Source organism: Phascolarctos cinereus, unplaced genomic scaffold (genome assembly GCF_003287225.1).
Source record: "Phascolarctos cinereus isolate Bilbo 61053 unplaced genomic scaffold, phaCin_HiC Scaffold_2;HRSCAF=192, whole genome shotgun sequence".
NCBI lineage: Eukaryota > Metazoa > Chordata > Mammalia > Diprotodontia > Phascolarctidae > Phascolarctos > Phascolarctos cinereus.
The window spans coordinates 331,580,602-331,598,078 of NW_027555625.1; the positions used below are offsets into that span (position 1 = coordinate 331,580,602).

At 36.6% G+C, this 17,477-nt stretch overlaps 1 protein-coding gene across 8 annotated transcripts in view; it reads right to left on the minus strand.

Moving 5' to 3' along the window:
* The window catches only part of NSD1 (nuclear receptor binding SET domain protein 1), a 166,487-nt gene that overhangs the window by 79,824 nt on the left and 69,186 nt on the right, over positions 1-17,477 (minus strand). For 7 of the 8 annotated variants that reach the window (XM_020998552.2, XM_020998554.2, XM_020998559.2 and 4 more), the window contains 3 exons: positions 14,778-14,913; positions 9,162-9,334; positions 2,173-4,732 (listed from right to left, as the gene is read on the minus strand). In XM_020998552.2, coding sequence (XP_020854211.1) covers positions 2,173-4,732; positions 9,162-9,334; positions 14,778-14,913 — 2,869 coding nt within the window. The remainder of the gene's footprint in view (positions 1-2,172; positions 4,733-9,161; positions 9,335-14,777; positions 14,914-17,477) is intronic. The other variant, XM_020998557.2, reaches the window with a different exon arrangement.

The window sequence follows — 17,477 nt, forward strand, 5'->3', positions numbered from 1 at the left end:
CTAGTACTTCTTTAACACCAAGAACCATCCAAAAAAGATTCATGTGAGGTAAATGAGCACAAAAACTGTAGTGCATAATAATACAGGGTAGTGGAAAGTCAGCCTCTGCAGGGGTAAGGCCACATGTGGCCTTCTAGGTCCTTGGGTGTGGCCTTTTGACTAAGTCCCGAGATTTGTTCTGTGAAGTTTGGATTCAGTCAAAGGGCCACATTTGAAGACCTAAAGGACCACATGTGGCCTTGAGGCCTCAGGTCCCCTACCCTTGCCTAGGGCATTTCCTCCATCTTCTATTAACTTGCCTTTCTCACAAATGAACTTCTAGGAGGATGATGACTCTGAGAAAGCAAAGCCCCTCATAATAGTGACACAGAGAGACCTTAGATTAAACATATACTATTTAAATTATTCTCTTCTCTTGCTCACTCTGCACACTCCCCTACATCCTCACTCCACTAACTTCAGTTAAAATTTGGGATATCAAAAAACATATTTTCTCACATAATCGTTACATAAAACACTGACTGGGTATTATAGTACTAAAATTCTGTAGCTGAACTACAATTTAAGTTCAACAGGTGTCTGATGGATGGGCTAGAAGCCTAGCCACTATTTCTTTTTTTTCCTTTTTCTTCCCACCCCCCACTATTTCTTCCTAAAAGAAACTGATCGATTAGAACATAGTTTATTCTTGGCTTTGGAGAAGCATAATATTTTGAAACTCCCTCAAAACAAGGGAGTTAATGCCAATCCACCTTTGGTAACAACAGGAGAAATAGCAGTTATTTTTTGGTATCACATCCTCTTCTCTACCAGTTTTTCTCCAGCCATTTAGGAAAAAAATATCTCCTTGGCCATTCAGATAAATTCTATAATAGCTAATTTCCTTATTTCTGAAGTTTCTATTAATTTTTAAAGGATGAAATATATTCAATTTGTTCTTTCTTCTTAAAAATATAATAGAGAATTTTCTACGTAACTAAAAACTAATCCTAGTAATTCTTCTCACATCTCAGTTCAGAATCAAAAAAGAAAAATTTTAAATCAACTTCACGCCCCTACAAGAGCTTTATTCCTCACAACAGGAGGACCTAGGAAATTTGAAGCACAAATTCACAGAAATAGTTGGCAAACTCAGATAGCAAAAAAACTGTTATAATAGTAATAGACTATTTCTTCTAGCCTTTCTACTTGCTTAGGCCACTGAAATTAGCTCCCTATCTTGTCTTTCTATCTTTAGTTTCTTTACTCAAAAAACCAACATATACTGTCAGTCATCTTCCTTACATACTACTCTGTACATCACACTACTTAAAATTCCTTGGAACCTGACATTCAAAATCTCTCACAAACTGAATCCAACAGACCCTATTCCATAGCTTTCTTGTACTACTTCCCCTTCAAATATTCTCTTCCAATCAAAGTGAATTATCTCCACCTTCCCCATTCTTATTATATCTCTATGTATTTGCTTGTTCCAAAACCCACGGCAGGAATGAATTCCCTTACCCCATTGCACCTGTAAATGTCACTTCCTATTTCCTTTAAGGCCCAACTCAAAATACTCCTTCTTCATGATAATCTCATGGTGACGTGATCCCAGGCTGGGTAAAGGTGATCTTTCCCTTGTCATATTTCTCTTAGCACTTTATGTGGATCTTTTGCTAAAATTATGGTTACATGAATATCTCTCCTTTCCTCCATTAACTTAATATTGAATCATCAGCACAGGGTCTTTGCACTAAGCAGCTGCTTAATAAATGACTGTTGAACTGTATTTTCTATAGTGAGCAGGAATGGAAACATAGGACCTGGAGTTCCCCCAACAAAAATCAGGGCTTCAGGAGTCTCAAAGTTAAACAAAGGTTACTTACCTAGAGGCAAAAATGCTCTGGATAATCATTATATTAAACCAACTAAAAAAAAATAGAAATTTTTAAAAAGGAAATTTATCATACAATAACAAAGTTATTGTTGTGCATAATGAGGTTCTTAAAATTTAGACTGTTCAAGAAAAGTGCCTATTTATTCTTAAAGAAAAATTTCCCATCTTAACCTTTCTATACATCTTTTGCGAATAAATTCTCTGCTATGATAAAAATTTAGGGAAGGGAAAAATAATAAGGCAATAAAATATACCCAAATCCACTTGTCATGCAATTGTAAAGCTCTTACCTTGTGTGGAGAGCTCAGGCTGCGGAGGAAAATTGGAAAGCCCTGATTCTCTGTGCAGCCCATCACTCTTTGGCTTATCACACACATTCAACTGTGGCACAACTATGTCTAAGTGACCCTCACAATTCTGTTTAATTTCTTCCTCTAGCACCTTGGAAGGGCTGGAAGGTTTATCCTCTGGGCCCTCATTCCCTTCCAGCAGAAAGTCACAAGGGTGCAGGCCCCCAAAGGCACTCTTTGAGTTCTTTTCCCTACTAGATCTACTGATGCGCTTACTGGTTTTAGCTCTGCTTTGGTTAAAACGCTGCCACCGCTTTTTGGGTGCCACATGGTTTATATCATTAGATTCATCACTTAGAGAGCTTTCACTGTTCATTTCAGAGTCCAGCTCTAGCACTTCCCCGTTTTCAAAAGAGGGGCACTTTTCAGGATTTTTATCAGGGTCAGATTTTTTAACCATGGGATCAAAATGGACATCAGAAAAATGTGCACGGTCTTCACCTGTTAAATGTTCCATTAACTGAAGAGACTGCTTTCTTTTCGAATCTGCAGGCCTGCTGCTTAGAGACTTATTTACTGAACCTGGAACATCTTTGCATTCGCCCAGTGCAGTCTCAATGGTCACACTGGATGGCTGGTTTAGCTTCCTTTTCCTTTCTGATTTTAAGTCTCTGCTCTCTACAGTGTCCTTTTCCCTTTGCGCCAAGAAGCCATCCTGCAGTTTGGGTGACTTGGATCTTGCACAATTTCTCCGAGTAATACAGTTTGCTCGACGTTTGCCAGAAGCAGTGAGCCTTCTTTTCTTAGCGAGCAATCCAGTTAAAGATCCAGATGACTCTCGGGAGAGAGAAGACTCACTCCCACCAGGGTTTTGACAAATTGAGTCCTGAATACAATCTCCATTTTTTTCAGCCTTATGAGTCAAGCCTCCTGAAACCAGGGACTTTGAGCCACCCACAGCACTGCTGCTGGAACAGTCCCCGAGGCCAGGACTACAATAGGAGACCACATTTTGAGTAGTCATTAGCTGCTGTTCCTTGGTCTTACTATCGTGCATATCTTTCAACATCATCAATAAGGTGCTGAATTTGTAGTTTGGCTCAATCGGCAAACGACTTTGACCAGAGGAAGAAGAAAAAAGTAAAGGTTTGTTTACTTTAGATGATCCAGAGTCATTTATGTCATCATTTAAGGATCTATAAGACAGTTCTTTCAATTCTGAAAGAACATGTTTTACAACAGCTGTTTCAATTTCTGCAGAATCCCTGGGTTTCTCACGCATGTTGCTCAGTAGTTTTAGACTATCAAGCTTCCCACTTTTGACAACACAGTCTAAAGGAGACCCTTTGGAATCAGAAGAACAGCACTTTAAACTGAAATCCTCCTCTAAAACTGATGGTTCTACTGCAGTAGGGTTCTCTTTATGTTTGCATTTTATACTCCTGGCTTTAGGCTGTTTGTTATGTTTTGATTGTAACAGAGGTTGATTAGTAAGCCCACTCTTAATGAAAGAATTCTCATGGGAAATGCTCTGTGGTATGGTATATTTGGTGGAAAGATTGTCATTTCTCGCAATGACAGGCATTTTGGAATCAGAATCAGCACCTTGAGATTCTTCACTCCCAGGGTCAGGAGCTTTAGTACAATCTAATAACTGGTCTAGGTGTGAACTAGTTTTTCTAGACTTCTTTCTTGCTTTTACTCTAGTGTTCTTTGTGCGATACCTGGAATATTTAACCTTTTCATTTTTCTCCATAGGTAACTCACTTTCATTTTTATCAAAAGAGCCACTGATTTCTAGAGCACTTCCATCAGACTCAGAACTTTGGTCAACTGGGTCCAGATCACTGTCGCTACTCTCATCATCAGAGGTGGTCCATAAACTGGCCGAATCACTTCTCTTTTCCTCATCACCAGCACTGATATAGCATAGGCGGGATGACTTTGCACTGTGAACCATGCCGCGGAGAGGTTTTTTCCTCTCCATAGAACTGCTAGAAATCAAAACACTCTCAGACAAACCAAGCAGAGAATCACAATTTGAAGTCTCAAACTCTTTTTTCATAGTGGTTTTCCCACGTGAAGAAAACAAGTAGTCTGTTGTGGTGGTGTTAGATGCTGCTGTAAGACTGCTTGCTATTCTGCATAGTTCAGTAGAAGCTTGCTTATCAGACACATCACTAGAAATATAAGTCAAGCCAAGAGTCTCTGTCATCTTTTCCCTTCTTTCTTCCTTATGAGCTTCAAATGGTATGCTGCTTTTTTTAATACTAGTCCTTTTGAGGCTTGTGGATCTCTTCCTGACTCGAGACTTAGTGCACGGCTTCACCTCATCTGAAGAGGTTTCAGAGTCGAAGGCTAGTGATTTCAGGCAGCCATTTAGTACTCGCTCATGCTCTGATTCAGGATCGTTTGTACAGTCCTCAAAAGGCATATCTTCCTCACTGTCAAGTTTTGTTGAGGTTCTGATACGCTTTCTGACCTTAAAATCCTTAGGAACTTCTCGCTGCTCAGCAAGTCCAACACTGGCTTCCCACTTACTCAAGATTTTCTTAGGAACCTTAAAATTTGAAAGAGGGAAAGAAAAAGAAAGAAGGTGTCATCACACATGAAAGAAAGTGAAATAATGGCTAGCATAGCAAAAAGCAAATCTCCAAAACCAAACTCTGACTATCATACAAGGAGACAAAATGAAAGAAGTAAATGGATATTTCTATTATCATAGAACTACTACGCAAAAATTGCTGAAATACTGGCTTTACTTTTGAGATGATAAAAAGAAAAAAGTTCTCTTTAAAGGTTCTTCACCATTAAAGTTTCAGGCCATGACAGAAAGAGATGACTGTGAATAAAGATGAGGTTAAAATATAAAGAGACTGGGATGGGATGAACACTGATAACTAGCACAGTCTCTTGCTGCGTGTGTGTGTGTGTGTGGTTGTGTGTGTGTGTGTGTGTGAGAGAGAGAGAGAGAGAGAGAGAGAGAAAGAGAGAGAGAGAGAGAGAGAGAGGGAGAGAGAGGGAGAGAGAGAGAGAGAGAGAGAGAGAGAGAGAGAGAGAGAGGGAGAGAGAGGGAGAGAGAGAGAGAGAAGATCCACAGAGCTTATCAAGTCTGGATAAGGAGTTGCTATGTCCACTCGCAAGGACAAACTATAGTTCTATCTATTCAAAATGGGGGGGGGAGATCCTTTTTATTACTGAATCAGTGAAGCCAATGCTATCATTTTCCTTCAATGGTTCTCTTATACATTTCTTGCTCTGTCCATCTCCTGTCATGTATTCTTTTCCACAGTGAGGATGTGCTAAATATTTAGAGAAATATCCAGAAAGCCTCTTCCATCCATTCACCACAACCCCAAAAGATCTCTTACTCTTCCATGAATTATAAGGAGTTGTTCCACCACATAATCCACGCCGAAATGCCCACAAAAAGATGAAACATACCAGGAAGTCTATCCATAGCATTCAGGGATCAAGATGGGGCCAACACAAGGGTATCCTCATTTTAAACCTAATGTTATTGCCCTGGACACTTCTTTCAAACTAACTTAACATCAGTGACTGGCTCCGAGTTCCTGTGGTAGCAGAAAAAATGGCTACAAAGAGACAAAAGCACGTACTTTCATGGAAAAGTAAAGGCTATCATTAAAAGTAGAAATTCTATTTTTCAGCATTTCAGTGATCACAACTTGTTATAAACCATAAAAAAATCTATATACAAAGGACTAAGGACAGAAAGGGGAAAAAAATCAACATAGGATCAGAGGTCAAAGACCTTAGTGGTCATTTAATCTAGCTCCCTCTTCTTACAGATGACATAACTAAAGCCTAAAGAGGTTAAATGACTTTCCCAAGATCATAAAGGTAGTAAGTGGTAATGAGAGTGGAAAAAATGGTTTTATTCCCATGTTAAGGTACGTGAAAAACCCAAATTAACCTATTGTGGTCAATTTCTCAACTGGGGCATATCAGTCATATTCAGTATACTCTTCTTTCTTAAGTATTTATGGGAAAGAAATAGCAGGTCAAGGTAGTCCCAAGGTAAAAGTCCAAAAAGGAAAAAATTAAACTATTCACTTGGTTAGCACCAGCAAAAATCAACAGAGAAAAGGCAAGTTGTATTTTAGTTTGTAACTCCCTAGGTAGTTTTGCATAATTTGTATCTAAGGATAAACTTGGCATTCTGCTACAATCTAGTTACATATGAAACAACTTAGTGTGATGGTTAGAGGGCTGGGCTTGGAGTCAAAAAGACCCAGATTCAAAGATGCCTATAACAGTGACTAGCAGTGTAATGTTGGGGAACTTCATTTCTTTGCCTTAGGACTTATTCATTTAGACATCAATGGGATGATATAGACAGTTTCTATAAAAGGGCTGAGCTGGAGAAAGAGATCCTTCACTCAAATGATCACATAAGACAATATAACTGCTATAAAAAATGTGACTTACTACTGTACTGATCACTCAACTTTAAATGGTTCATTTATTTGCATACAACCCATCTATATATATTTCAAATTCTTAAATTCTTACTGACTGTTATCTCCATGTTGCAGTTTTAAAACACAGGCAAAGCCACTGAAATGATTTCAAATATTTACTAGCACTCAGATCAATCATCATAAATTCATTTTCCTCACAATTATAAACCACTCAAGGTAAAGAAAAGTTTCAAAGATGGTTTGAAACATCTCTGAGGTTCTGTCAGGTAGTGGCAGCATAGTATGGTGTGGAGTAAAATGGATTTGGAATCAGAAGAAATGAATTAAGATCCTGGTTCTACTCCTTATTAAACCTGTTTCTTCTATTTGTAATAAATGCACTGGACTAGATGACTTATAAGGTTGCTTTTAGCTAAGTTCTATGCTTCTATGATAACATAATATGCCTAGAATTTGGGGGGCAGTCAGGAAATTTCACCCTCTGAAACTGAATATAACAATAAGTAAAAATAATGGATGAAATCGCCATCTGCAAGAATCACTGAAAGTAATATCTAGGGCAGCTAGGTGACACAATGGATAGAGCACCAGCTGTGGAGTCAGGAGGACCTGAGTTCAAATCCAGCCTCAGACACTTGACACTTACTAGCTGTGTGACCCTGGGCAAGTCACTTAACCCTGATTGCCCCACCCCCCAAAAAAAAAAGTAATATCCATTGTCCGTTTAAGAGTTAACCTGAAAATGTGCTGCTGATTTAAGGGACCTATCTAATATATTAGATCATTTGCAATCAGAAACCCAAGGGTTCTAGGTTTGAATTAAGCCTGAAAAAAGTAAAGGCCAAAGCTACTGAAACAAGAGTGATTTATCATCATAAATGAAGTTGTCTAGGGAAGAAAGAGACTGGCCGATCAAAGTATTCTCATCTTTCTAAAGACATACTATAAAACTGAATCCTGATAATTCTCCAGTCAGTAAATAGTCACAAATATTGGCTAATTCCTTTTACTACTCTAATTTCAGGCTTTCTAAGCAACTTTCTGAATATCAATGTCTTTCCCCAGTATAGCCTACCGGATTGGACTGACATAGCCAAATACCCAACATTTCAACATCTCTGGGCATAAACTGAGGATCAGAATCCTGATGAATATAAAAATAATTAAGCAGCCTTTAACCATGACATTACTGCTAAGGTTAAAACAATGTCAGAATGCCAACTCCCTGAGTCCTTCACCTTTACAGGTCCAGTCTACCATCACTATTTCTACTGTCTTATGAGCAGTAAGAGCATTTTGGACAGTTTGATTATGATGTTGGATGAGGCACTCCGTATTAACTATCTTGGGGAACTTAAATGGTTTTCATTTTATAGAGAGAGAATAAGTGCAGGGGTTTTAAAAAAACACCTTTCAATTAAAGAACTGAGTTAATTAATTAGATTTAGTGAAGTAGCTAAGAATACATATCTATATATAAATCTCTATATCTCTCTATACATATATATATACACATATATATATACACACACATATATATACATATATATATACACATATATATACATATATATATATGTATATATATATATATATAATGAAGTCAATAAAAGCATTTTACTATCCCCTTTTCCCTCTCCTCCTCCAAAAAAACTGTGAAAGCTGAGGGACCTTTCAAGCTGATATCCTTGAATTTAAGAATACAAAAGAAGATTGAGAAACAAAACTGTAATAAGGCAAGAAAAACACCTTTGCCTATTGCAATATCTTCTTTAGAAATCTTAGAAAACATACATTAATATGACCTAATAGCAGTATAAACAGGGCTAATAATCAAAAAGCTAAGAAAATATCTTGCTAATATGTCGAAAACTGTGAACCCTCCCTTTACTAAATTAGTAACTTCTATAATTTTACTTATAAAAATAGTAAGAAAAAGCTACAGAACTCATTTATGAAATAAGAAGCTATAAATCTTATTTTGATGACCAGACTATCATAGCTCTTTCATGGAAAAATGTCTCCATCTTGTGGACTTTTAGGAAAATGCTGTTATGACACCAAACTGTATATTTTCATCTCCACAGACTTGAATCTTCTTTAAAGTTACTACCGAGAGAAGAGATATGGCCTTGGGTTCTCAATGGCTATATGGTATGATACATCCTACCTAAGCCAAGAAGACTTCTAGAAAAGGTTCAGTGATTGACTGCACACCTTTTGTATGAGAACCTTCAGTAATATGCCAGAATTAGCCACAAATTTTTATTTTTAGGGCCAAATAAACTTATGAAACAGTCTACTAAAGCATGGAGATACTTTGACCTATGTCAGTGCATCCACACGAAAGAATCATAAATCATCTGAAGTATAAAAAACAATTTGGAGGTAGACAAATTTATTTCCACACAGATAATTTACATGGCCATCAAAAAGTCCCAGAAAGCTTCCTAACAGTTCCCTCAAATATATACTCTCTTAAACTTCCAAAGGCTGGGAACTACCAGAAAGAACTACTAGAAAAAAAGAAAACTTTGACTTTACCTTATGTCTATAGCCTTTTTCTTTCTGTTTGCCTCTTCTCCTCAGTACAGGAAGTTCTTCAAATTGATGTCTTCCTTCGAATAGGACAATCGATTTTCCTGCCACCCAGGCTTTTTCAGAAGGGTCTCCTAAGGCTTCCACATAGTACTGCCGATAAGGCCTCTGGCTGGAAACTAGTGAAAGACATGTATCTGTTTTATCTCAAAAAGGAGAATACTGAGCACAAGAAAATGATGAAAATGGCATAAGCCTCAATACTGGTTGAAAATTCCACTTATAAAAAAACTTCAAATAATTTTCTGAGAAAGGCCAGAAATACTCAACTCAACTTGATTATAAAATACTCCCATCTAAGTTATACAACTTTGAGGACGAATAGTCCCCAGCCTTCAGTGGAAAACAATTAACTGAAGTAAGTTTACATTTACACATAAATAAGGAACATAACTGATTAGTGCTACATGAGAAGTGCAAAGAGCAAAGAAAGACTACTCTTGGCTATAATAAAAGGATGGGGATTAGAAGAAAACATCCCAGAAAGAAAGAATATTAAGAGCAAAAGCAAATGTACAGGGAACAAAGAATAGTTTAGTTGGGTTGGAACATAGTACTCATGAAAAGAGAACAAATGTAAACAAAGCTGAAGCCAGAGCATAGGGATCTTTGAATGCCATGTAGACAATGGGGAGCCACATATTCAAAGCAGGAAATCAAAAAAGAATACTCTTTAGCAAATTGGGGGGAGGTGAGCAGAAGAGAAGTAGAGGGAGATGAGAGGAGACAAGACATTAAGAACAGCATTTAATAAGAAAATGATATTTTTACAGTATGAAAATTCTTGATTTGAGTACTACATGACAGCAAACAATTTAGATATTGGTCAAAACAATTAAAATGCAAATTAAATAGACCAATGCATTGATTCCTCTTACATAGTGCTACATATTTTGCACTAGTGAAAAGTCTGAAGGGGAGGCAATAATAAAGAAATAATCAGCAATCGATGCAAAGCCAAGCTTAAATAACTGGTCTTTTTATACCGAAACAAAAAGAATGGTATCATCTTAATTTTTCATAGGATTCAACAAGCAAGAATGAAGTTGGTTAGGAATTAATAGAGGAAGAAAAGCATAAAAAGCATTCTGAAACGGTTTGAGCTTTTCTTAAAGGAAAGCTTGAAACATACCTAGGGACACCTAGAAAATCAATTTTGCTAAAGCTGAGAATCTATTTAGGTAAAGAGTGAAATGAAACTGGAAAAATATGCTGAAGCCAGACTGAATGACCTTGAATGCTTGGCTAAAACACTCAAACTAATAGAGAGGATAGTTTATTCTAGGATGAACAGAGGTAGCTGGACAACTACAAAGATAAAGAGAACATAAGAGAACATAATTAATATTTATGCTACATATTTTACCTTACCCCAAAATTATGCCTCTTCCTTCTCTAATAATATTTTTATAAATAATTTCTGAATATCTGCTACATGGAAAACACCATGGAAGAAGCTGAAGAGTAAAGATAATTAAGACAGGAGCCCTAGCCTCAAGGAGCTTATAATGTAGTAGATAAAGCAAAAAAAGTATAGAAAAATCTATAATAAAAAGTAGAATGGAACAAATGCTATGACAGTGCTACTATATGATCTGGTATGACAGAGTGGAAAGAAATCACATCAGGTGGGAGAAATACAGGAAGGCTTTAAGAAAATGTTCTATCTTCAAGGCCTAGCCTCAAAGACAGAAAAGAATTTTAAAAATTTTTAAAAAGGATAGAAAGCTCTGATAAGAAAAAAAAAATCACAACTAGAGGCAAAAGAATAAGGTGTGTTTTGGCAAATGGTATATGCAAGGAATAGGGAAAATGAAGTCTAAAAACAAGGCAACAAGTAAAGGCCAAGCTAAAGAGTTTACTTTCTTTAGTAGGCGATGAGAAGCAAGCATTAATGATGTGATAAGAAAAGTTGAGGTAAGGTAGGAGAAACTAGAGGTAGAAACTGCTGCAATAAGTCAGTGGTGCAAACAGAAGCCAGAATGAGAAGGGTTGAGTAGGTGATGAAGCACGGGAACATAAATTACTATTTTTGATGTTTATGAATGGAAGGAGATAAGATGATAGCTTGAATGGGCAAGTAAGGTCTAGAGAAAGTGTACTTATTTAATATGGGTTGACCAAAACACTGCAGGAAGAGGACAGAGAGCCAGGGAAGTCAAGACATTAGAGACAAAAAGTGTATACTGAATGGAGCAAGGCTCTGGATGACACAGAAAGTGATACAATCAAAAGCAATGGTAAAGGGGTTAGGCTTGTGGCAAGGATGGAAGGAGGAGGAGGAGGAGGAGGTAAGCAGAACATATTTAATGTTGAAGTATCTCAGTATGAATGCCCCTAATCTCAATAAAGCTGAAGGCCAGGTCATGTGGTCAATAGGAGCATTAGGTCTTTACTTACTTTGTAATGTACTAAGCTAAGAGATGAATATCAAGAATTATTAAGTAATAGTGAACACACAGCTGAGATTTGAGAACAGATATTTGCAATGGACCAAATCACCACCGCATGTCATGAGGCAGTGAATTAAAAGCAACAACAGGTTAGAGAAGGAGGCCTAAGTGCTAGCCCTTGATTTGCCATTAACTAACTTTTCTGATCATGTGCAAGTTATATCTTCTCTTAACCTTGTATATAAAATGAAGGGCTTGGATTTAATCTCTAAGGTTCTATCCAGCTTTAAAATTCTATGATCATCAATGTATTATCTATGAAGATAAAGTCTACAAATATTTATAAGTAGCTTATGAATCCCTCTGTGACCTTAACAGGAACTGTTAGGTTGCTTATCTATAAACTACAGGAATGGACTACATGGCCTCTAATTTTCCTTCCAGCTCTAAAGCTATAACCCTATGACCCATTCAGAATAGGGACAAATTATAAAATGACATATTTTCATTTGATTAACCTGACAGTACGGAAAATTCTACTTTCATAGAATTACATAAAGTGGGACCACTTAAAGGACAGAAGATATCCTATTTTTTTCAAATGTAATACTTTAAGCAAAAGGAACCCAAATATGACGACCATGGAAAAAAAGTAGCTAAACCCACTATTTATTTTTATTTTTTATTTTTTTTCAGGCAACTGGAGTTAAGTGACTTGCCCAGGGTCACACAGTTAGTGAATGTCAAGTATTTGGTCTGAGGCCAGATTTGAGCTAAGGTCTCCCTGACTTCAAGGCCGGTGCTTATCCACTGCGCCACCTAGCTGCCCCCCTCCCCATTTCTTTTAAAAAGTAATGGAACTTTAAAGATAATCTCCACTGCAGACACAAATAGCTGGAATTGTTTTGTAAAATCTCCATAGCAATTGGAATAGGAGCCAATCTGACAGGATTCATGTAAAATTCAAAAGCAGGTTTTTTGGTTTTTGTTTTTTTTGCCAAGGCAATCAGGGTTAAGTGACTTGCCCAGGGTCACACAGCTAGTGAGTATTATGTGTGTCTGAAGTCATATTTGACCTCAGATCCTCCTGACTCCAAGGTTGGAGCTCTACCCACTGCGCCACCTAGCTGCCCCTCAAAGGCAGTTTTTAAGAGCATCTGCTCTTAATAATTCTTCATAATGCAAATTAACTAGCTGTGTGACCTTGGAAAAGTCACCTCTTCTCTGGATCTTAGTTTCCTTACCTGGAAAATGAGGGGTCATTCTAGCTGATTTCTAAGGCTCCTTTCAACTCTTATATTCTATCTTCTATATCCCTACTAATTCTGATAGTCTATTCTAATAGTCTGTTAAAGGGTCCTATGCGGTTTCTAACATCTTAGGTTCTAAAGTTCTTTCCTTCTCTAATTCTCGATAAGTAATCCCCTAAAGCTCTGATTATATTTAGGTGAAATGAATTTTTTAAAAATCAATATATTTTATAGAAAAAGAAAACAAAAGTTTGATACTGACATTTAAAACTGGATTATTCTTCATTTCTCGTTATTTATTAAAGAACAAAGCAAAAACGTAGCAAATCAGGTTGAGTGGTTAGCAGCTTTCTGAAGAACTAAAACCTTTTTACAATGATAGTTCTAAAAACAATCTGCCAGATTCTTTTGATCAATTTAAGAACAAGGTTATGCAGTTACAAAAACAGTTTCAAATTTAAAATTCTGTGGACATCTCTTTCCTGTACAATTTCAGAGCCACTAAAAAGAAGCTCAATCTCAAAACAGGAAAAAAAGTTTCATCCAGAAAAAAGATTCTTCTGTTTTGCATTTCTGCTTTCAAATTTACCACCACACTTTGTGTTTAATTAAAAATTATTTTTTCTAAATTGAAAGATTCCTACCAGGGCCTGAATACTAAGCTGAAAATAGTAACTGCAACAGAATATGTCTTCAGTAACCAAGACAGTAATTCAACTGGCCATGATAAAATCATGGAAATATAAAGTACAATAAAGTTTTAGAATAACATTTATTTTTCATATAAGTAGGACACATTTTGAAAAGATCCCATTTGAAGCTAAGCAGATTTTTTATATGGTTATTGTCATCGACTGGCATTCTGCATGGCTATATGCCTTTAATACCAACTGGGGAAGGGAGACACAGTGCTCACTGTACCTGCATATGGTACACATATGTGTTGGGGAAAAAAGACAGGGTGAAAGTACTGCAATGTTAAGTAATTCTACAACACGAAGTTAATAGAATTATAGGACTTATCACTGGGAAGATATGTTTGTGATCATCTAGTCCAATCATTTCATTTTACAAAGCAAAAAACTGAGGTCTAAAGAGGAAGTGGCCTCTTTACAGTTACATGTAAATAATAAGAAGGGCAGCTAGTTATTTGAACCCAGATCCTAACTCCAAACCCAATTCTCTTTCTACTATACCATACTTGACCCCATAGCTCTTATGAACTTAATGAACTTTAGTAACATCCTGAACATATCAATAAAAAATTGCTCAAAATACAGCCAGACTAAATGTCAACCTGAATGAAACCATTTCAAGTGTATAATCTTAATAATCAATAATATACTAAGACAAAAAAAGCCAAAATGCTTATTAGATCAAAGGTTCTATTATATATGTAGGAAATTAAGGTGTGTTACCTGACAATGACTACCTAGTTGTGTAAACTTAACCTCACACAAGTCACCTTATCTATGGACAGGTGCAGCAGTATTTATTGGAAAGGAATCAGAAAGTGACTGAAGGGGTAGAGGGGAGTCCCAGCTCCCATACACAGCAGTGATATGTCACTTCTCTAATCTATAAAACAACGATCATAATATTTGTATTATTTCTATCACAGGGTAGGTAAGGATTTTATGAACCTTAAAGCACTATATAAATGTAAGGCTATCATAATTACCCTCATCATTAACGACTTTCTTTAAATGAAACAATACCTTGGGCTCTATTTGAGTAACTACAATATTTTTTTAAATTTTCTTTTTAAAAGTAAGATAACAGAACACTAAGACATATTTTCATTCATGAAATACTGAGAAAAAATTTCATATCTGTTAAACTAAAATTCCAGTTTAATAAAAAGTACAAATTCATCAGTCTACAGAAAACTATCTTGTAAAACCAATGATAGGAATTACCTTTCATTTTTGAGTGAGTATTCATCAATGGATCACAACAAATTCTGCTGGGCCACCATGGACGTCTGTTGAATTTTGCCCAGACGAGTTGTCCAACTCCGTATTTCAAGGGAGCAGGCTTTTTCTTGGGTTGACACTTTGGACAAACAGAACAAGGGCAAGTCAATAAGATGGAAATCCTTTTACAAAGACATCTCATCTTCTAATAGTCAAAGAAATACACTACTTAAGATAAAACCTTAATATAACCCTCCCATGCTTAAATTTCAGAAGATAATGACGTGACACAGAACAATATAACAGTAATTATAAGTACTTCAATATTTAAAAAGATGCATGATTTCATTCATCTGGGGATTACCCCCTGTGCCACACTCCCCCCAATTAAATGGTCACCTATCTACATCTTAATAGATTTAAGGACCGAAAAAGTTCATTACCTTGCAAGCAACCTAGTGACCAGGCTCTCCAAATTTAAGCTGGACTTAACACTTTATTATTAACACCATATGTAAGGGGTAGCAAGGTGGCATGGTGGATACAGCACCAGTCCCGGAATCAAGGAGGATTTAAGTTCAAATCTGTCCTTTGACACTTATTAGCTATGTGACCCTGGGCAAGTCACTTAATCTGGATTGCCTCCCCCGCTCCCTGTCTCCGCCAAACCTCCACCACATTTACAACTTGATCAGACCTGCCAGAGTTGTCATAGCGTTCAAGGAGCCAGAGTCACTTCTATATCACAATTAAGTCTAAATATATGGTATTTTAAATAAGTAATACTGGTTTATATTTGCTTACTAAATGCAGGATATTTCACAGAAGCAGATATAGTAGAAGATTTTTTATATATAAGTTTGATTACTGGCACAGCAATAAATGTAAACATGTACATTTAAACAACCCCTGATGCTAACATCAGTGCAAAAAAATAAACAAAAATGGGTAGTCAGAAGCGAAACACTTTTGAGAAGGTTAAGGGTGAAAGAAGAGAGAGAACAGAATAAACTGGGGGGGGGGGCACGGCGGTACGCGTGTCTGCGGGTAACAGGACAGAGAGAAATAGCAATAGAAACTGTGAAAAAAAAATTCTGAAGCAAGTTTCTCTGATAAAGGACTCATTACTCAAACATAGAGAACTGAGTCAAATTTAAAAAATAAGAGCCATCCTCCAATTGATAAATAATCAACTGATCAGTTTTTCCGATGAAGTAATCAAAACTATCTATAGCCATATGAAAAAAATACCCTCACTCATTACTGACTGGAGAAATGCAAATTAAAACAATTCTGAGGTGCTACCTTATACCTATTAGATTGGCTAATAGGACAGAAAAGGCAAATGACAAATATTGGAGGCAATGTGGGAAAGATGAGATATCAATGCATTGTTGGTGGAGCTGTGAACTGATTCAACCATTCTGTAGAGCAATTTGGAACTATGCACAAAGGGCTATAAAATCATGCATACACTTTGACCTAGCAGTGCCACTACTAGGCTTGTATCCCAAAAGAGATAAAAAACAAAAGGAAAAGGACTTATATGTACAAAAGTATTTATAGCAGTTCTTTTCTGGGGGCAAAGAATTAGAAATTTAGGTGATACCCCATCAAGTGGGGAATGGTTAAACAAGTTGTATTATGTGATAAACAGGATGCTGCCAGAAAAACCTGGAAAGATTTGCATGGGCTGATATAAAGCAAAATGTACTGTGTACAAAATAACAGCAATATTCTAAGATGATCGGCTGCAAATGACTTTGCTATTCTCAGCAATAAAACAATCCAAGATAACTCTGAAGGACTTATGAAGAAAAATGCTGGCCATCCCCAGAGAAAGAACTGATGGTGTCTGAATATAGGTTGAAGAGTACTTTTTTTAAACTTTATTTTTTTGAGATTTTCCCCTATGTTTTCTTTCACAATAAGACTATTGTGGAAATGTTTTGCATTGACTACACATGTATAACCTACATCAAACTGCTAGCCTTCTCAGTGGGGCGGGGGGGGGGAGTGGGGAGGAAAGAGAAAATAAAAATAAAATGAAATGAAAATAAAAATAAACCAAAATAGATCAAAGTATAATGTTGCAAGTGATTCTGTTCTCTTCTTTAAGAGTTTTTGCCATATGTGTCCAAATGATCCAGAGTTTAATTCTAAACAAAATCAAAGAAGAAATGTTCAGCTTCTCACAAAATGGTCCAAAATATGAGAAATCTCATACTATAGTTATTAGCACCAAAGCTGGTATCTATTCTTCATTCTAACAGGGAAATTCTGGTCCTTCCAATTCAAGAGATGAATAAAACTTCTCCAGAAAAGCATGAGGAAACATATCAGCAATTTCCTAAGTAAACCCACTAAATTCCAATAACTTTCCAATCCTAAACTACAAAAATATACTGAATTTTTCTGATTTTAGAAGAACTTTATTACCTCCAAAAAAAAAAGTATGAAGCAATGCAATTTAGTATAGCCAGCAGTAGGGACTTGTTGGGGACTTCACTCTCTGACCATATGAAGGGAAAGGAAAGGAGTTGGTAAAGGAAGAGGGGTGGAAAGTTCTGCATCCATCAAAGCTCTGTTAGGCCCTAACTGACCCAAGAAGTACACCAGTCAGGTGCGCTCAAACTGTCTGATCATTCCTGAAAATACTCTGAGTGGTCCCCAATGCCCAAGGTGCCTCAAGTAAGGACAAGG